At 38.8% G+C, this 20,779-nt stretch overlaps 2 protein-coding genes and 1 long non-coding RNA gene across 10 annotated transcripts; 2 read left to right on the top strand and 1 right to left on the bottom strand.

The window, feature by feature from the left end:
- Nucleotides 1-2,010: 2,010 nt before the first annotated feature.
- On the top strand, nucleotides 2,011-10,450 carry LOC112573109. 8 transcript variants are annotated; one of them, XM_025253154.1, is made up of 5 exons: nucleotides 2,011-2,207; nucleotides 3,122-3,210; nucleotides 4,662-4,696; nucleotides 4,970-7,162; nucleotides 7,739-10,450. In XM_025253154.1, the coding sequence occupies exons 2-5, from the start codon at nucleotides 3,129-3,131 to the stop codon at nucleotides 7,766-7,768; spliced, it is 2,340 nt and encodes a 779-aa protein (XP_025108939.1). In that variant the 5' UTR covers nucleotides 2,011-2,207; nucleotides 3,122-3,128; the 3' UTR covers nucleotides 7,769-10,450. The 8 variants fall into 8 exon arrangements, with proteins under 8 accessions (XP_025108939.1, XP_025108933.1, XP_025108936.1 ...); XM_025253148.1 differs by having other exon boundaries at nucleotides 2,012-2,207; nucleotides 3,072-3,210; XM_025253151.1 differs by having other exon boundaries at nucleotides 2,012-2,298; nucleotides 3,072-3,210.
- Nucleotides 10,451-12,147: 1,697 nt separating this feature from the next.
- LOC112573111 lies at nucleotides 12,148-14,771 on the bottom strand. Its single transcript, XR_003101171.1, has 2 exons — nucleotides 14,438-14,771; nucleotides 12,148-13,746 (listed from the first exon to the last, which is right to left on the bottom strand). It is a non-coding gene; the product is annotated as an uncharacterized LOC112573111 (long non-coding RNA).
- A 3,271-nt stretch (nucleotides 14,772-18,042) lies between these two features.
- Nucleotides 18,043-20,110, top strand: LOC112573110 (trace amine-associated receptor 7d-like). The gene is made up of 2 exons (XM_025253156.1): nucleotides 18,043-18,952; nucleotides 19,332-20,110. Exons 1-2 carry the CDS (start codon nucleotides 18,567-18,569, stop codon nucleotides 19,912-19,914), a joined length of 969 nt encoding a protein of 322 aa, XP_025108941.1. The 5' UTR covers nucleotides 18,043-18,566; the 3' UTR covers nucleotides 19,915-20,110.
- Nucleotides 20,111-20,779: the final 669 nt, after the last annotated feature.

Here is a 20,779-nt window from a genome sequence, read left to right as displayed (position 1 = left end):
GGTAGAATGTGCATGTTTAAACATTCTTTTCAGAGATGAAGCAGTTGCCTTACTTTTTTAGACCAATGGATTTATAAAGTTATTTATATTTGTTCTGTATTGTAAATTATCTATAAAAAAATCTGTATTTGGCAGCCATTGGTCATTGGGAAGAAATAAAATGCATTTAACAGTTGACTCTGAATACTACTAGCCTGCTGTGGAGTAATCTTGTGTGTAGTTTTTGCTTTTTTGGGCAGGGAGGGGTCTGTTACTTTTAAGGGGAGGAAGGAATATCTTGCACAAAACCGCACATAAAGGATTTTTTTTTTAAAAAGCGCAGTTTGCTCACATCCTTATTTGTGTGGATATGTATACATGCCTCAATAAGTGAAAAAAAAAAAAAGTAATGGTGACATTCACAATCAACCACCTCAATCTTGATAGCTAGATTCAAAAATAAAAGATGGATCGATAATAGCATTACCTAAAGGACAATGCACTAAACACACAAAACTGTCTTTACTGCAAATGTATTTATAGTAATATTTTAGTCCTTGTTACTCTTCAAGGAGCATAGGGCCACAGTAATATGGAGAACTCAGAATAAACTATTCATGACAAGTGTAAAACAGACTTTCTTGCAGAGCAACTTGTTTCCATGTTTTCACTGGAAGATAACTCAGTCTTTTATCTTTTGTGTACTGAGTGCACAAGTTACAGAAATAAATGAACTATTTCTGCACAGTACAGGATGTAAATGTCTCCAAATGTTAGTGTCTATGAGACATGTCAGATTATAATTGATACTGTTTGTGAATGATTCAGCATCTACCACAGAACACTCACTTCCCTGAGACCCACTTGATCCCACCATCCCTCTCTGTGACTGCAACTCACTTGCTCCCCCTTAATTGCTCTCTTTCCCTGACATTGGAAATCTTTCAAATTATGTTGTCTATGTCTTTTCTTCATAGTAAAGGCCTGTTGAATTTCTTTAAGTTTTTCATTTGAAACCATCAGCAGCATCTTAGAACAGAAATTAAACATAAAAACATTTTCCAGGGCAAGATATACACCAAACATGGTCCATGGCTGAATGGTAATTGACAGGAATATTTTTGCCAGATTTGATGGATATTGGACAGTGTGCCACACACACACAAATATTGCCACATTTGGGTTTATTTAAAAGATCAGCCCTCACTATTCCAAAAGAAATGTTGCTATTCTCTAGCATGTTTATGTACTTTTCTCAGTGGGTCAGCATAACAGGCCAGGTAAGTAAAGCTGCTGTGTAATATCTTTGTTCAAAATAATCCTATCCCTGTAAAACAGCAATTTTTTTTTTTATAATTTGAAAATTTAAAGTTTGTCCCTTTGGGTGCCTTGTTTATATTGATATAGTAATGGTACCACTGAAATATTAAAAAGCACAAATTATATAACCATTGTCCAGGCATCTGCCTCTCCCTCCGATCATCCTGATATATTGAAGAATTACACAGAAGAAAAATATCCTGATTGTTGAAAAAGACTGAAGTGCAAAAATCATACCAGATGCTTACCAAGCCTAGCCTTATATAGGGAGAGTCTGCTAGAAGACTAATGCAGTTTGCAAGTACCCACAGGCTAAAGACAAGTAGCACAGTTCATCCTTATATAAGCCTTCTAGGAGGACACTGTACTTTGCCATGACATTTAATTACACTTACGGTTTTGAAGTCGATCGAAAGAAAATCACAGGCAGTGATTAAATATGCATCCCGGTAGGCTGCTCAAAAACGGTCGCAAATAGATTTGGTGAACTGACAGTATGAGAATCAAAACAAAGACCTTTACAGAATGGGAAAAACCCCTTTTCATCTAAGTCGTCGCTGTGTGTGTAAAAACGTTCTATCTATAGGACAACCGTCACAATTTGCTGCACGTGAGCTGAATCAAAAGGGTGACGGAGACCTAGTTACCCCGTGCGAACACTAAAGTTGCACAATAAAGGGCAACCTTCGCGCTACAGAGCAGACGACACACACAAGCAACGCTCACGCGTGACCAAGACATCTGACGCCCATGACGTAGCTCGGACGACCGCACTGTCTCTATGACGTCATTCAACTGTGCTTCGTCGCGCGAGCTCGACGTAGAAAATGGGAAATATGACTTCTCAATGTGCCCTATAATTGAAAAGTTGATGTGCTATTCCGCTTAAGAAGCAGAAACTTGAAAAGGTAACAGTTTCTAATAGTTCGTGATTACTTGTTGATGTCCTGCTTGCCTGAGGTACAAGTTGAAGCGACGACCGGTGCGCAGCATTCTTAGGTAGCGACCTTCACCTTCTTATCTTTTTGGGGAACATTCCGTTCGCTGATGTTTGGCAACTACAGCGGGGTTGGGTTTTTATTGGACTAATATACACATTTCTTTTAATTTAACAGTCATATTGTTAAAACAGTGACACGTACAATGACTAAATTCATGGCCCGGCTGGTAGTATCCAAACGATCGTGACATGAGGGTGATCAGCCGCTAGCATTTATTGGCCGCATGTGTAGCAGCACGCGATGAGCACGAGCGACGGCATGCAGCCATAATGTAGGGCAGTAAATACTGTAGCAATTAGAATGATAATTTCAAAAAAGTGTTGTTAATTTCAGTTTTTGGACAATATTTCTGCATTTACGACACAATTAAGTCATGCACACATCTCGATCACAACTTTTGTGTAGTCACGTGACATGTATTTTTTTTTTTATTTTGTGTGTGTGACACATTTGAGGGAAGAGGAGGGGAATATTAGAAATCAGGAAGTCAGTATGTTTTAAAATCACTTTCAGGCACTATTCACAATAAAGCTTGCTAGCAGATATATTATTTTTATTTATTTTTTTGTTGTTGTTTTTTAACATCACTTTAACTGCTTTGAGGACAAGGAGAATATTTTTTTCCCACTTCTGTTAACATTGGGACAACTCAAAGATGCTTTGAAAAATAAAGCAAATAGGGAAAATCTGTTTTGAAGTTTATGTTAGGAAAGCTGTGGGAATATAACCTACAAAAAGACTTGGTATTAATATAATTGTAATTGTTTACAGGGACATTCAATACATTGAGTGTGACAAGCTGAGGGCAACTTTATTTACAGGAGCAGCATGAGTAGTAACTGGAACAGCCAGACTTCTATGACTGTTGGGGGATACCAAGTATTCCAAAGCCAGCCTGTCAGCATGGATGGTATGAGTGACTCAGTGATATGTTTAAAATGACAAATATTAGTTGTGTAATGTTAAATATAACTGTAAGGACTATTATCTCTTACTGATACAATTATTTTTTATTTGGTCAGAATTTCTTTTAAAAAATCATTAATTTATTTTAATTCAGTTTGTCACTTACTATTTTGTGGTTAAATACAAACTACTTGTATCCTGTGTCCAATGATATTCCCAGTCTTGTGGAAGTTAATATGTATTGACTGTTGCATTACCACTACAAGTATTTTTGGTTAAATATACCACTGTCTAGTTTCACTGTTATATAACTTATTTTAACATTAAAATATATTTATTGCATCATAGATAACTACATTCTTACATGATATGCAGTCTTCTGCTTCAGCACAAATTTACTCTGAATAAACATGTTGGGAGAGGTGCATAAATAGTTTGTCATGATAGTTCTTAATACACTGATATTCATGCCAAGTATGATGTGCTCTAATAAAGACACGAGTACCAGAATAAAAAGCTTGTAACTTTGAAATAATAGGAATGATAATAGATCCATACTCCATTTAGTGTTAAGAGCAGGCCCATTCTTAGCCCCTGTGGGGTCTGAGACATAGGGCATGTACAGCGCCCTTGATGCCGTGGTTTTAATTAGAATTTAAAGACACTTTTTTTCCACTGGGGAGATTATGACTCTTTGAAAATTTTGCTTAAAAGATGAAGTATGCAATACATCATTAATTTGGAGCCTAATTACCATATTAATCAAAAGCACAGGGATCGTGATGACTATTCAGGGCCCTAGGCAGATGCCTCGTCTGTCTAACCCTGTTTAAGAGCATACCAATAGACTCTTTTTTTCTTGCCATATTGTATACATGTGTTCCAGACGTAAAAAAGAGTTCTTATTAAGAATCTGAGATAAAAACATTTACATTTCTTTTAATTTTTCAATCGATCCCCTGGGACTCATTTTCCTTTCATAAAGGCGCACTTGTAGTGATCGTTTGCTCTTAGCTCATATCCACGATTTTAACTTCTTGTTGGACTTTTTTTTTGGTAAGTTATAGTATTATCATCTGCTATTTTGAACACTTTTTGGATGTTAAGAAGTTAAAATTTCACATGGAAGGTATGATTGACTTGGTGCATATGCAAACTGAGCTGAGCTGGAGCACATGTAAATTATGGTCTCCTTTAAACTGGATAGTAATTAATTGAAAGTCAGTAAAACTGTAGACTTGCATCCATATTAATAGACAATATTTGGTCAGTGTGTGCAAGATCAAGTGGTTTGATTATTAATTTTTACTTGTGTGAAGTCTAGAGAAAATTTGCAGTTGTGTTGTTTGTATTAAATATACCAGAATTATTGCCTATTCATTTTTTTCACAGACATACTGTGTAACAGGGATTTAGAAATACCTCGTGTAAAATACTTACTGTAATTTATTTCAGATAAAGATCAGCCAGGCCTGATACCAGCAGTAGAGGTGAGATTGACCTAGATGTTGAGGTCACAACAAATATCATTTATGCATAAATATATTTAATAAAACCTAACTGAAGTGTGAAAGTTTATTTTCATACAGACAATTTTTAATCAAGTAAAAGATAAAAAAAAAGAACTATTTTTTTTTTTGTATAATAATTTTCTTGGCATCTGTAAAGTAATTTGACATTTGAAAAGACTGCACAGGTAAAAATATTCCATATTAGCAACTGTGTTTATAAATCTGCCTATGGCTTTGCCTCCTTTGCTGCAGGTGAAGACAGAACCTGTTGACAATGGCTATGAGCAGATAGGGGAACCAAGAATTTGCAACGTTACCTCACTTCAAAATGCACATTCACAGACAGTAGAGGACCTCTGGACTGGCACTTTTCGGGCAGAAATAAGAGAAATTCTTGGAAATAAGTCTACAGATCAAAATGCCACTGTTCAAAATGTACAGGATGTTGTGGAAAAGCTGCTAAAAAAGAATGAAGACCTGTTGTCACAGAATGATGCCATTGGGTTTAAACCAAATCGGAGAGGTAGGCTTCCAGCTGAAATGGCGCGAAAGACAGAAGCATTTCCTGGCATTGGTCAGACAGCAGCATTTTCCACAGGACTTGGACAAAGAGGAAGAGTGATGCCTTCAGGAAGCATCCGAGAACGTGATGATGGTATTCCTATGGGCAGAATTCTGAGACCAAGGACTCCAACATTGCGGTGTCACATGGTTGAGAAAGATAAGTCACATTTTACATCGGCAGTGATGGAGACGAAAATTGGCAGCAAAGAATCAGAGGAGATATTTCATGTGCAAGAGCATGAAATGGTTTGTGGGGTATCTGCAAACACCCAGCTATTAAGTCGAGAGGGACGGCTTATGGCTTTGGTTGACATTAAGCGTTACTGGTGCAACTTTTGTTCATTTTCTACATCTAACAAGAACCAGCTAATAACCCACATCATGGATCATCGCTTTCATTGCAAGTATTGTCGGTATCAGTCTTTCTCAAGGGCTGATGTCATACAGCATTCCTTCCATACCCACCCAGAGTTTCAGGAAATGGCATCATTGATGCAGTACTGCACTCTACTCTCAGATTACTTGCGTGTCCAAAATCCCAACACAGCACGGCTCGACAATCGACCAAAGAGAAAAGATGGCACAGAGAAAGGAAATAATGGTGGAAGCCATGAGGAAGAAAATCCAGCCAAGCTGAGGAAGCTGGATGATTCTCAGATCAAGGGACAGTCTACCGACACAGACATGAAACTTGCGGGCAGTTTAACCTCAGACTATGATATTTTTGACATGGAGGTAGATAACACAAGTGAGAGTACGGAGGAAACTGAGAAAGAAACTCCTCTACTCCCAGCGTTTGCCACAGTGCAGAGTAGTATAGCATCTAATCCAGTCTCTTTCACACCAGCTGTTATTGTACAGACCACGCGTGTTGCCTCACCTGCTGTGATAAGTGGGCCAGTCATCACCCAGGTCTTCTCAGCAGGTTCCCCTCAGCCTGATGAAACGGGTTCCTGTATACTGGGCTCAACCAGTCGAAGCATTTTGTCCAGCACTATGTCATCACCAAGCCCTTCACCATCTTCTGCTAGCACCAGCAGCATGCAGCCAATGCGATCCAACCTGTACTGGAACTGTGGCTACTGCCCGTTCACCAGCAAAAGTCAGAGTGAGGTGAAGGATCATTCAGGCCGAGAGCACATTGGCAAGGCTCATAGGTATGTGGCATTAATCAAAGCAGAGGATAGCTCTTCCCCTGCACCATCATCCTCAAGTGGAAGAGAAGGGGGGAGAAGTGGAAGCAGTTCCAGGAAGAAAATGAGTGTGGGAGACAAACACGAGGAAGGCAGATTGGAAGAGGCTGGTGAGCAGGAAGGAGAAACTGAATTGGAGGAAGAGAAACAGCTCAGCATTTCTCGCAAAGAGTCCTCTGACAAAGACGAGAAGCTTTCCTGCAGTGGTTTGGATGCAGAAGGTAGTGTACAGAGTACCTCCCAAGGGAACGCTAATCCAGAGATATCTGCTGAAACAGGAGGTTTCGATCAGGTTGTCATCAAACAAGAGCCAGTAGATGCTGAGGAACAGATTATTCCAATGAAAGTATGCTTTCCAAAACCAAGAATTCAAGCAAAGGAAAATACCGCCATCAAGTGTTGTCACTGTAACTACAGTGCTCGCATGCTAAGTCACCTGAGGAATCACATTGTGTACTGCCACAAGGGAAAACAGCTGATGGGGACAGGAGCCATGAACAGCAAGGTGTTCATGTGTGCGCGCTCAGATTGTACCTTCCGCTCATCATCCGGCACAACATTCCTGAATCATGCAATCTTGTGCACACCTTGGACCAAATCAACAATATCCGACCTGAAAATTGATGGCCATCTTTTGGCTTCGTTAGAAAAGACCAAAGCACTGGCCAAAGAATCAGCCAGTGGCAAGGTGGGTGGTGCGAATTGAAAATTTGTGCGATTGCACATAATTCATCAGATAATGCTCTATCAACATTTTCAGCTTATTTGCTTTAGAATAGAAGTTGGTCACTTCAGATAAATAGTTTTTAAATACTGTGGGTAATATGAGATTTCCACCACCAGTTGGTGCAACTTACCTTGTAGTGGTGTGGTGGCTTGTGTGCCTTGTTGATCCACAGAGCTATGTCGGCAGGAGCCTTGTGCTCCTGGCAGGTCTAACCAAGCCGAACAGGTCCACTGGAATGGGATTATTACTGATAGAGACCTTTTGCAGACTAGTAGATCTGATATGGGCTGTAATGTTCAGAAAGCAGGAGTAGGCAGTTAGTTGGCACCTGGGTTCACGTAGTGAAAGACAAGATTCTACTCAACAGTCTTGTCTCTTTGGTGATATTTCAAGAAGTGTTATGAGTCAAAGAAATATTTTGCTTTGAAATGACAAGGTTTTGTAGAATTATTTCTGCATCAGAAAATGTTGGTATCTTTTATTGTTATTGAACACAGTAGCTACCATCACACTCTATGATGTGTCTTTTATTTGCAGGCTGTTAGAGATGAAGCTACAAAGGATTGATCTCAAGAGCCATAAAAGCATTTTGTGCACCAGCATTAAATGCTCAGCTAACTTCAAGCAAGAATAAAAACATCAAATAATTTGGAGGCAGCTGGTTTTTGTGTCCAGTCTTTTTCTGATATATTACAGGGCAACCAAAAAGCTGTAAAAAGCATTTACCATTATTTCGTCTGGCAGAATTATTTCAACAGCTGTGAAATTTTGATTTTAAAAAGTCCCATGAATAGGATGTGCTGGTATAAACATTTAAACATTTTCTATAGCAGACATACAACCAGAGTTTGCAGCATGAAGCTGATATGTAAAGTGCAGTAGACATATTAATTTTTTTTGGCATATTTAAAAAACCAAGTTAAAAATGAGCTGCATAAAATGTACATTGTAGAAATTTGACAAGAACACTTGCCAACCCAACCTTTTCATTCTGCCTGCTGTCAAGGATTGATGAAAGGGTCTGTTATACATGGTGAAATAAAACAAAAGTGCACCTGTATAATCATTTTTAATTGTTAATCACCATTTTGTAAGTTTGCTTTATGCAAGCATTCTTATTCCCACTTGATAGTAAGTAATAGTTGATTCCATAACAGTTGTGTTCATTTAAGTCTGTGTGAATGAGAGATATTGCAGAAGATACTTGTGTAATGCATTTTAATGAGTGGCATTAGGCTACAGCTCTAACATTTCCATTATTCCTCTTGATTGTAAATACAATCTTTTTTTTTTCAAAATTATGTTTTGAAGGTTTTTTCTGCTTCATTTATGTTTCAAGACATTTTTTCAGTTTCTTATATGTTTATTATATAAATCTTGAAGAGATTTTTCTTCTAAACATTTTATATTTTTTAGATGTGAGTTTTTCAAAAGCCTACTGCCTTTCTAAGATCGGTCATTGTTACTGATCAACTTTCAGCCATTTTGTCAACCACTTCATTAACTCACCATATTTAATGGGATAAGGAAAGGTTGTGTTTGATTTGTGAAAAGTCACCTAAGTCTGACTGATTTTCACTCTCAATATTGGAAACAAAATACCATTTCTTAGAGGTTGAGCTTTCACCTTCTGGCAGGAAAAACTTGTTTGACTCAGGGGAGGGAGGTGAGAATACTTGTCAGGTAAGATGGAATCAATTAGTGAAGCATGACTACGTTTCTCACCTCTCTAGTTCAAACCATCTTTTCCCACCCAAAGGTATAATTTAGGTCTTAATCATCACCATTAAGTCTCTAAGGAGCTGGTAGAGGATGGATGGGATGTGTAATGAGCAAGTGGTTCATTTTTCAAGAGATTTTTCCCTCACTGCTGCTCTTTAAACCTTCAGACACTATTATTATGCTTCAAATACTATTATGCATTCTTGCCTACTTGGCTGCTGAAAGCGCTTCTCACAAGGAAGCATCCATGATATTTAATGATGCCAAGATGCAGTCTTTTTTTTTTTTTTTAATTTCAAGCTATTGAATAAAAGACATTGCTTCTAGCAAATGCCGTGCACATAGATTCATATCCAGTCATTGTGATAAAGCAACATTTTTCATTTCCAATGTTTTTATAGCATAAAACATCAGTGTTGCTGATCTTTTTAGATAATAGCATGTCATGATTTCTGTCTTCACTATCATTCACAGTAAAAGCTCAATCCTGCTATAGCACATTTCTGTGATTTTTATGACGACAATTTCATTACTAGAAATTTTATGCATAGTCTATTAATGGTTCAGTTAAATATTTAGCAAGTCTTAGGCAGCTGCTACATGCTTATCACTATACTTGATGTGGAAGAACTGCCATTCTTTTTCAATTGTAAACTAATATTTGTAAACATTTTGTTCAGTTTTCTTGTAGTAGCTCAAGAAACATTTTACTTATTTGTTTTGTGGTGTTGTATGTAGAAGCTTATTTGGTTCTGATCAGAAACAAAACTAGTTGGGAGAGAGGCAAAACTATTGAGCTGGTGGTTCTTCGCAGCACCATTAAGTGTCTTCTTATTTTTACAGTTATCATTGATAGTCTGTGTTATATGTTATCTAGCTTTGTAACTTTCTTTTTTTAAAGATATTTTTAATTTGAACCTTCTCTTTGCCTTGTCTTTGGTTTTTTTTCTAGTTTTGTTTAAGTTTTAAAAAAATCTATTTTCCAGATGTATATAAACAATTTTTATTGTATATTCTGAAGGTATAGCACTTGTGCTTGTTCAGGTTTTTCTTCATTTTGCAACCTTTAAATATTTCAGTTTCATTGAGTCTCACAGAGGCCATCACATTTATCCAGTTCTTCCTACAATCCACCGTCATCGATTTTGTATTCACTTTTTATTTTGTAGCTGCTGAGCTCTGTAACCCTTCAGAATTCGATTTAGATGTGGAGAGTGTGAAGATGGCATTGATCAAAGTGAGTGTGGTCACAAGCATATTTTATGTATTTTTATTTTTATCATCGTTTTAATCATGCTTCTTGGCATTCCGATGGCCTAAACTCTGGGAGTGGTTCCGATAGACTGTCTGCTTAAGAGGTGGCATGGCATGTTTCCTAAAATTTTTATGTGCTTTTTGCTTTCTATACACTCCATGTTGAAGTTGTTTAATATGTGGAGTACTGTTGCACCAGTTTCAGGGAAAAACAAGATGCATAAGGAAAAACATAACACAAGCATTGAAAAATAAATCACATGATGACATTCACTGTTGGGTTTTATCTGCAGTATTAGTCTGTTTTGTCTGTTGCAGTGGTTACTAATTTATCGGGGAGATAGTGGCGGTGGAAAGAATGGGGTTCCGCTGTCATGAGCTCACGAATTGCCGAGCCCAGAAATTGCCTTCTCACAGTGCGCAGGCGCAGAAGGGTCAACAGGTCATGTTTACCACTGACGGGTCATTTCCGCCAATTGCTTTGAGCCCATCTCATAGTGCGCACTGAACAGTGTTGGTTTATTCGGATGTTTGAACTTTGCGAATTGCGATACTGATCTAAGCATTTTTTTTGTTGTTGTTGTTGTTGCTAACCATCGTTAAATTCTGGTTAACTATAATCTAGTTTTAGAGATGGACGAAGGTAAAATGGCTCAGTTGCGCACACAGATGGAAAGATTACGCACTTTAATTCATCGCTACAAAAAAATTCTGGGTTGGTGCGAATAGAAGTGAGAAGAATACCATAAGCGGCATAAGGCATCAAGCAAAGCACTATGTGCTGGAAGGCAAGTATTCTATTTATGATCTAATCTGTCACAATTATAGTATAAGAAATATTATTACATGTCAGTTCTTAATGAACCAAGCATAGGAACTCTAATATTTCATCATTGCTTTTTCATTGCATGACATCAAATGTTAGTTTTTGAAAAACATTAAATATTTTTTAATATTGCTTAGCCACATCTTCCCAAAAGAGATTTTGAACTCTGCATAATACTATTTGCATACTTGGCCCAAAATGTTTGTTATGTTTTTAAGTATGGAATGAATAGTCAGGAGAATCTTTGCTGAGGTGTTGTCTTGCTCGATTCTTTTTAACCCTCTAGGTTTCATTGTTGATAGAAAGGAGTAAATGTCACACATTTTAAGCCCATAGGGTTTACAGACTACTGATTTTTTGATTCTGTTGTTTTCCTCCCCAAAGAAAGGTAGACATAATAAGATTTTTTGCACAAAAAGTTTCAGTAGTACACTTGTGAAGTGTTGTCTTTTTCCTTTCTTTTCTTTGTGTTTCCCAGTTGAATGATTTGCTGCATAAGCACTTCTAATTGTTTGTGGGTTATAGCATGTTGCTTATGTGGTGCTGAATTTCCAGTGTGGGTTGCCATACACTATAATATTATAACCACACACACACACATGTGGATGTAAATAAATTTTCTTTTTTGTTTTCATTAATACAATAGTGTAAGTGGTGTATGTACTTCTCCTACATTTATGTCAGACAATTTCCTTATGTGATGTGGGTATGGTTTTGTTAACATAGTGGTTCATTGTTTCAGATGGATCTTCTGTTTGCATAGGACTGCGCTGTGTACATGGATTTATTTGGCAATTTAAGCACAGTGTGATGTGTGAGTTTATTCAATAAAGAAATGGAAGTGAAATGATGTTTTTTGTATCACGTACAAGTGTAGCACAGAGTGCAATAATTTACCAATGAGTGTTGAATGTTCATTCCCCATTAGTATGCAATACATTAATAACTTATGTCTGCATGTGTTGGATTGTATGTAATAAAATGCCCCAATGCAAATGAGACATCACGCCTCAACGCACTGATTACAAGACCGTGATTACTATTTCCACATAATACTATGCTATCTTATCAGTTGAAATAAAACCTAACTTAGTAAAAGTGCTCCACAAACTGACCGTAAACGACAAAAACATTTCAATTGGTATAATATGAAAGGTGTATATTCATGAATTTAAAAATTGCACACATGGTCCAATGTAATGATAAATTACAACAAAGAAGACTTTCCACATAAAAAGGGTAAGAAACCATTGACTTCTAATTATAATAAAATCCTTTGCAGTGGACAGTCATGTTTGAAAGTAATGTGCACATGCAATAAAAGCCTTAGTACAAGAGTACCTTGCAAATGCATGTTTCCCCAAGTCATTCACACCTAGGATCTTGATGACAATGCAAATCTTTAGTTCAAAGCACAGAGCTTTAACCAAACCTACATGCAGACAGCTTATATATATAAAAAAAATCCCAACTAATTTTTTGTAGCCCTCATTCTTTCCTTCCTCCAGCCTCATACCTGCATATGTAATAAAAGCATACTCAAACAGGATAAACACACCTTTGCTCTCTCTCTCTCTCTTCCTGTCACATACATTCTGTATTCTTTACTATTTATTCACCCTCCAAGGGGTACACACTCCCATCCATTGCAATGTACAATATCTCACATATACATTTTATTCATTTATCTGGTTCACCATCCTTAGTAATATCTTCACAACTTTTGCTAATATGCTGAGGGTCTTTTGATTTCTTTAAAGTTAATAATGGCTGGAATTTATAAGCATTTGGATTGTGAATATAGTAAAGTGGTAAATCATTTTTACACTGGTCATCAAATTTTTTACAGTTAAATAGATTATTAATAACAATAGTCACTGCACACTGGGACAATGTAACACTGTGAGGAGCTATGCACTGGTATGAACAATCTGAATAGCCATATGTTCCTTATGTTTGCAGCTACACCCATCTCAATATGAAGCATAAGGGTTAATATTATGTGGTATTAACATTATTTTTGCGAGGGTGCCTGCATGTGTACATGAAAGGGGATGGTGTACATATGTGTGTGTGCTTATATATACATATGTAAACGTAAGGCAAATATTCATTTGCAAGTGTAGGTGTTGTAAGTGTCCATTTTAAGTGCATGTGCCAACAACAAATTTTTCATGGACATTCACCTTATACATTAAGGACAACTAAGATTTATTGAGTAATAATGAATGTACACTGGTACAGTGCTTTACCCACAACTCTAGGGTCATAATCTGGGTACTAAGTCACTTATATAACAGCATGAACAGTAGAAGTTAAATGAAAACAATGAAACCTGTGTGTATTTTACAGAAACGTTTGGCAAAACCCTTGATGTTTCTTAATTCTCATTTGACTTAATGTGATGATGTATCACATGAGCGAGGGGGCCCGGGTTTATTCTATGTGCAGTTGTTTGGCTGGCAATCCATGTTGTGTGGGTTGGAAGCAATCAGAGAAATACAGTACTGTCGTACATGATAAAAAACATAAATTTACAATTTAAACTAACAGCATATTTATTTCTCATTGTGAAATCAGCTCAATTGTCATTTCCTGGTAGAAAAAAATGCAGCAGTTGACATCATTCGCATTTTACACTGTTTACCATATTGTGATATCCCTCTTTCTGCTCCACTGTACTATATTGCAAATCTTGTGCACCCAATTTTTGGAAATTAGCTCCCATCTCTGGAGATCTGCACTGAAAAAGAAAATCGTGGTGATCACACTGTGCATGAAAACACTAAATATTTATTCGTGATATGCTAAAGCAATACTTATGGACTGACTGATGCATAAATCTTAATACTGACATCAACATAAGAAGAAAAACAAGGTAATAGTAGCAAAATTAAATTTTATTATTATTGTAAGACTTTTATTTTGCATTCAAAGTGGCTGATTATAATGCCTTCAAATATAAATGTGTCAACTTTTTAATTATTGCAAACATACTACTTTGAATTAGTTGGTAATGATGTCCAGTTTAAAATCCTGCTTCATGCTTTTCTCTCCATGTCTACTTTTTGCTTATTTACAACCATTCTTTTAAAAACCCAAATCATGTGACATTTGTCATCATCTGGAAAGGTTTGTGTGCATATTAAACTATACAGTACATGTTCATAAACTTAAGTATTTTATTACATCTTGTAACTGTGCTTACTGTGTAGTGCGGAAATAAAGAATGAAACCTAAGTAGTCAAAACGACTGAATCACTTTGCTTGATTCAGTGATTTCAGGATGCATACAGTGAAACCGTACTAGTGTGCTAGCAGTTCAGAGATAAAAGAGAGCGATCGAGCAGACGACACTGCAATGACCAAATGAGTATCAAGATCAAGAGTAACATCATTGAGTAAATCAAGAGTGACATCATGTTTATTATTACCAAGTTTTATTATTTGACATTGAAGTGTTATTTCCCCTTCTGGGGAGTGGGTCGCAGGTCGACCCGTGAGAAAGGTGGGGACATGCACCTGCCCCAACGAAACGGTCGACGTTCAGTTTAATCTGAAAGAAGTCATCGATCGTGGTAAACGTAGCGTGAGCAGCCAATTGTTGGCAGCAAACCTTTAAACCTATTGTAACTAACGTTGACAACAGTATAGTCTGGCTTTCCGTGATATTCGGGTTGAGCAGAATAGCATGCAAATTAAATAGCTTTTAATGTAGATAACTGCAAGTTTTGTAAGACTTTTTATAAAAATATGACACACATTTTTTAAAAAATGTTTTACCATATTTTTTACATTATTTGTCACTAAGAAAACAGAAGAAACATCGTAATTAAAACGGCACTTATCTTTTCTAAGCATAAACAAGGGAAAGAACCCTGCCCTCAGTAGTTTTAGTACTTATTAACTTATTAACAGTGACGGACTTCTATAAACGATCGGTCGTTCATCATCGCTAAACGTCAAAAGCACATTACACGTTTCGTTCATATGAATTAAAAATCAGTCTGCGTGCACTATATTAATTAGCACGGTATAATACTATATAACTCCACGAAAACAATCCTAGAAAAACAAATAACAGACGGAACACTCAGCTCGGACACGTTCTCATCTCACGGAATATCAAGCCCACAAATTGCCTTATCTGCGCATGCGCATCTGTTTACCCCTGCGCCTGCGCACTGTGAGCTCACGACACCGCCTTTCAGATGCCATGCCCTAGATAGAGTAAATAACTTTTGTTTACTTCCCCTATGCTCTACATATGCTGATGTGTATACACGTGTTTGTGGACGTGCGCTTGCAAGAGATATGGGTGGAAATATCAGTGTTGTCACGCGATGGAATTCTTTATCTTTAGCGTAAATACAAATTGCGGCCTCTCCATTGGAGTGTCGCGCAGTCCACTTCGACTTGTTTGAGTTTGAGCAGGTGTGTGCTGGTAGAGGAGGATCATCAGAGACCTGTAAAGATCCTTCGGGATTGTGCTTCTCGTCACCTCACACGTCAGTAATGAGGGAGGGAGGCGCGGCGCCTGTAATCTGACAGTCTCCATATGGAGATGTGGATGGGACCGTTAAGTTTGTTACCTGGCGATATTTCGTTTAGCGATGGTGTCGTCCCACTCGTAATCTGGCGATGTTACATCTTGCTAGACAACGGGGATGCGCAAGTCACCTGCACATTTCGTGTAAGCGGAGAACTGTCATGATACTTGCTCCATTGTGCTGATGTGTATATAAATCTCTGTCTATACAGGATATATGAAAGTATGTGCATGCGTGAGCTTGCAGGAGAGGGAGGGGGCGGGTGAAATATCTCGGTTCTGTCGTCAGCGTTAAATAAACTTCAACCTTGACGAACATGAAAAATTAATCCTTGCTGGGGTTTTTTTTCTTTTAAATACTTGTCAACTGTATCGCTAAACTGGTAGATCTTCAAGCAGTTTTATGGCAACTAGCTACTTTCAAACAACACATAATTTCCAAGAATGAGAGACGGAGATTCGGTCAAAAAGGAGGACATTTTGATTCCCTGGCTATGTAAATATGTAAATACTAGAAGAATGTCAGCTTTATCATTCAGTTGCTAATTTTTTAAGACGAGATAAAGCTATCTTTGTCATGTCGATATTTGATCAATTTTGCATCACGCATTAATGAATTTTAACATTTATTAAACAAATGAATGCTGCGTGTTACATTCAAGTTGATGTTCTTTTATTTGGTATCATACCCAATGCTTTATCCGTACGGTTACTGTTGTAATAATAATAACAACGAAGATAATTTATAGGGCACCGTTCCCTAACGGCTCAGCGATTTACAAAAGGTAGCACACACTATGATTATAAAACTGCATAACAAGATTGCAAATGTGGCATCTGCTTACAGGGCTGGCTGATTTGCCGTGATATGGTCTTACTGGCTTGGAGTAAAGCTCCATTCCCACCCACCTACGCCATCATCATCCTCAATACCTGTCTTGAAGGATGCTACCAAGATTCTATCTATCTATTCCTCTTCGTGCATCAGGTTGCACATAAGGCCTCAACCAGAGTCCGCCACCGATGTCGATCGGCTGAAACCCGCTCTAGGTGACCCCATGTCCAGCCCTTTCCCTTCATCTCTCTTTCCACTGTTCTTCTCCAAGTTTCCTTTGGGCGGCCAAGATTATCTCGCTGTTATTCAAACGCTCAAGAGAATCAGAGGAATTCGACCTTTGCTGTCCTGAGTCTGAGTTCAGACCTTGTTTTAAGTACGCTGTTCTTTCTCTGCATGTAGCATTTGTTTATAGGGCTGGCCTCTTTGCCAGTCATCATTTAGTCATCGAGACACCTCGATCATGGCCTCTTGCAGCTTGAAGCGAAAGACGCTGAATAAGTCTGTGTCTGGAACATCTTTCTGAACTCCTGCCACGAACTTGTATTACGATTTTTTGCAGACGATCTTTTGCTAACTGCTAAAACGAGGCTGGTGTATACAAAGTTTCCGGTTTAGTCATTTCGCAAGAGGCTAAGCGTTGGTCTCGGCAGACAGCAGTCCACATATACAGCTCCGTCATACAGTCATAGTTTCAAGTTATTCCGAAGATGAATTCTAAGTAATCCATCAACATGCCTAGGTCCGCACATGGCAGACTAACCGTGTGATCTTTGAAAGTGGCCACCCAAGGTAATAGGAATGTCAGAAGTTACTGGCATCGGTTGCGAGTGGGTGTGCACTAGTGTGTATGACCGAAGTGAATTAACATAAAGCCTATGCAAATCGGGTAGGTAACCTCGGTTAGCCCCGCTAGTGAAACAATAAATAAGTAAATATGCATACACACTCTCGCTCAAGAGCGCACACAACCGCACGCACGCACACACACAAGTGCAAGCATACAGCATGCTTACCTGTTAATAAAGTATATTTTTTCCTGACTTCTTAACACGATGACACACCCACACACACCCGTACTTCACCCTCACCTCCTATCTCTCATCCTGTGTATGACAAAATGTCATCTATGTTTGACAAAAGACAAAGAAGTTTAATTTGGAAGGCGCACCGAGCAAGGACAGTGAAGTGCATATGAGAGCTGGATTAGACCGCATGCTGCATGCTCTTGATATTTACAAACGGAGGATCGGATCGAATCATTCAGGCCTTCCGGCACACACTGTCCCACGGTGAACCCACCAGCTAGCCATCCATCCCTCTTACCCTCCGAATGTGTTGACATATGATTATTAAAAATTTATTCATCTTCTGAAGTAATTTTAGAACGAAATTGGAGACGAGGTGGCTAACAGCAAAAGGGGAGGGATGCAAAGACAAAAAGAATAAAGGACCATATAGAAAGCACAGTTAGGAGTACAGTGACAATTACCATGACAACGACAGTCGACAATGACAATTATCGTGGCAATAACAATGGCAATAACAATATTTTTATAGACGATGCCAAGCAAAACAGCGTGCATTTTCTTAACCTTTGCCTTAAGATGAAAAACGTTCAAGCTCGCTTTTCACTTCAAAGGCCAATGTCGAGTCCTTCCACTGCGAGGACCAACCACTGTTTCCATTGTAATAAAACCAACGCTTCATCTACCAAGAGTAGCTGCAGCCACCGTGAAAATAACATACTCCATTCATTTAATGAACAGCAGCAGAGCAGGAAGTGAAGCTACCACGAGGCCCCATCTGTCACGTGACATCCAGTGACTGTCCAGTGTTGGAGATGCATTCTGTCGAGCCTACACCACCCAGCCCTCTCGTCACAACGCTGTATATATATATTATAATATATAGATCCTCAAGACCGAGAAAACTGAAACGCTTATCTCAGGCGCGACCTTTCAGCCGTGGATTAGCCCACAGACGCCTCGTCGTCTAAGAGAGTTATCGACCCATTGGCGACTCTCACTATAGTTCTTCCTTCGCGAAAGTTCTCTCAGGCCGCCTGCAGGACAAATTGTGAAGACAGTCTTCTGCAGCTTCTTGTGAAGCTTCATCGTTTTGCCTTTGATGTTTGAATATTTTACGTTAATCTTTTCCGTCAGACTTCTCTATCCGCATGTCTGGCAACACCACCGACGTCTGCGTGGAGAACTCACAAAGGTTTCCAGTTGTCGTTATCGAAGCTGTCGTCGTCTTTGGCGTCAGCATCGCGACTGTTGTCTTCAACTCTTCGCTGCTGTATCTACTGCTGCACAAAAATATTCCCACAACCCCTGAGGCAGTCATCTTTGGAAGCATGGCCGTTTCTGACCTTCTGGTTGGAATTTGCAGTCCTTTTATTCTGTTCTATAAATATGAAATCTTCAAGAAAAAAATGACATTTTTCATTATCTTTGCCAACATTGCATGTACTGCATCTGTGTTACACCTGCTGCTAGTCAGCGTGGAAAAATATATAGTTCTTTTCTTTCCACTTCGCTACCAAAGATTAATTACGAAGAGGTAAGTCTTTTGGCCACCGTTCTTCTTCATCTTTAACGTGTCTACAAATATTGGCATTTTTACTTTTTTTTTCGGTTTTTCTCATCAGGTTTTCAGAATTTGTTCATGACCTGAAATCAGTATGAAGATAAGCTACTCACAACCACTTTTGATGTGCATGAATCTGCATTACAAAGAATATATACAATTCACGCTATTTCCAACAGGCAGAGCTAATGAAACAATGCAATAATGAGGATAAAATACAAACAATTACATATATATGTGCTAATAAACACGTGAACTATTTTCGATGCAGCCATCGAGAATTCACTCCAAAAACATAGGTAAGCCAAACATTTCACGGTGAAAGCTGTTTTATAATTCTCTCACTTCGCAGGAACGTGGCCATCTGCCTGGCGGCGGCTTGGGTCCTCTCGGCGTTCTCCTCGATAGCAATGGGCATGACTTTCACGAGCTGCACCAGCCTCGATCTCCTAACGCGCCACGCGGTCATCGGCGCTTGCATTATCACTTTCTCCGTCCTCGCCGTCATGTCATACATCTACATCGCCGTCTTCCTTCTTTCCCGTCGACATCGTCGCCAGATTGCCGCCAACCGCTTGCAGCAGCAGCCGACGACGACGACGACAACGACGACGGCAGCTCCTACACTCCGTAGTCTGCGTGCTAAAATGAAAACCGTTTTTTTCTCCGTCATCTTCTGCGCATGCGTCTTCCTCCTGTGGCTGCCTGCCCTGGTACAAGTGCTGTATTCTAGCTACACTGGCGTGCCGGCCGACGTGACAGTGGCAGTCTTCTTGCGAGAGCTCTTCTTCAGTAATTCTCTGGTGAACCCCATCCTGTACGGCCTTTGGCATCACGACGTCAGACGGGAAGTGAAAAGGCGGCTGCGACAGTTGTGCTGCAAGCATTCGTCCTGCACGACCGCCACACCAAGCCACATCCATACAAGGTGGTAATCAGACTCTGGGATACGTCCCTTTGGCTCCTCGGGGTTCTCACTGTCCACTAGACAGTGAACATCACACGTTCGCAGGGGAGCGTGACAAATGAACTTCTTTATATGACATGGAATGTACAAGTCCTTTAAATTCTACTTTTTAATCACGTGGCTGTGACAGCATTTCTTTGTGAGCCTTGAGAAAAAATCTCTAAAAATTCTCCGGTCACGTTAAGGCAAACATACTCATATTGTTTCCGAACCATCAACTATCACGGACATGCACTGCTGGGATGGGTGGATATCAAGAATATCAACTGACTTCTATAGGTCTCTCTTGTGTCTTATTCAGGACAGCAGCTAACATACCTTCGTTACAACGTCTTAAAGAGATGTGCAGATTATCTATTGGTACAAATGTCTCCTCTCTTTATATCTCTTTCTCACTCCCTCACACACACACACACACAGTGTATTTTTGTATGCAGTGTTTATTGTATTAACCAAGAAAATAATATAATTATTTCATTTGCACACTTATGGAGCAAACTTGTATTATTAGGCTTAGGTTATGGCATGCCTATATGTAAAAGCAATAGGCACATGAAATCGTTTTTGTCATCTGTTCAACCTCAGATGTCAGTGGTGTGTGTGTGTCATGTAGGTGCGCACATAAATATCCTTGATGTAAGTTGTTTGCTTGGTGTACATATATACACACACGATTGTCACTTGCCCCTATATTTTCATTTGCTCAAATTTTTCACTGTTTGCATCCTTTAACGCTGCACCTTGAAACGAACTTTATTCCTGTTTTTATTTCTAACTTTTACTTTTGTGACTCGAGCACCTTCACATGTTCAAATTGCCCACTGGGACAAATA

Source organism: Pomacea canaliculata, linkage group LG10, assembly GCF_003073045.1.
Source record: "Pomacea canaliculata isolate SZHN2017 linkage group LG10, ASM307304v1, whole genome shotgun sequence".
NCBI classification, from domain to species: domain Eukaryota; kingdom Metazoa; phylum Mollusca; class Gastropoda; order Architaenioglossa; family Ampullariidae; genus Pomacea; species Pomacea canaliculata.
This window is presented reverse-complemented; position numbering and strand designations above follow the sequence as displayed.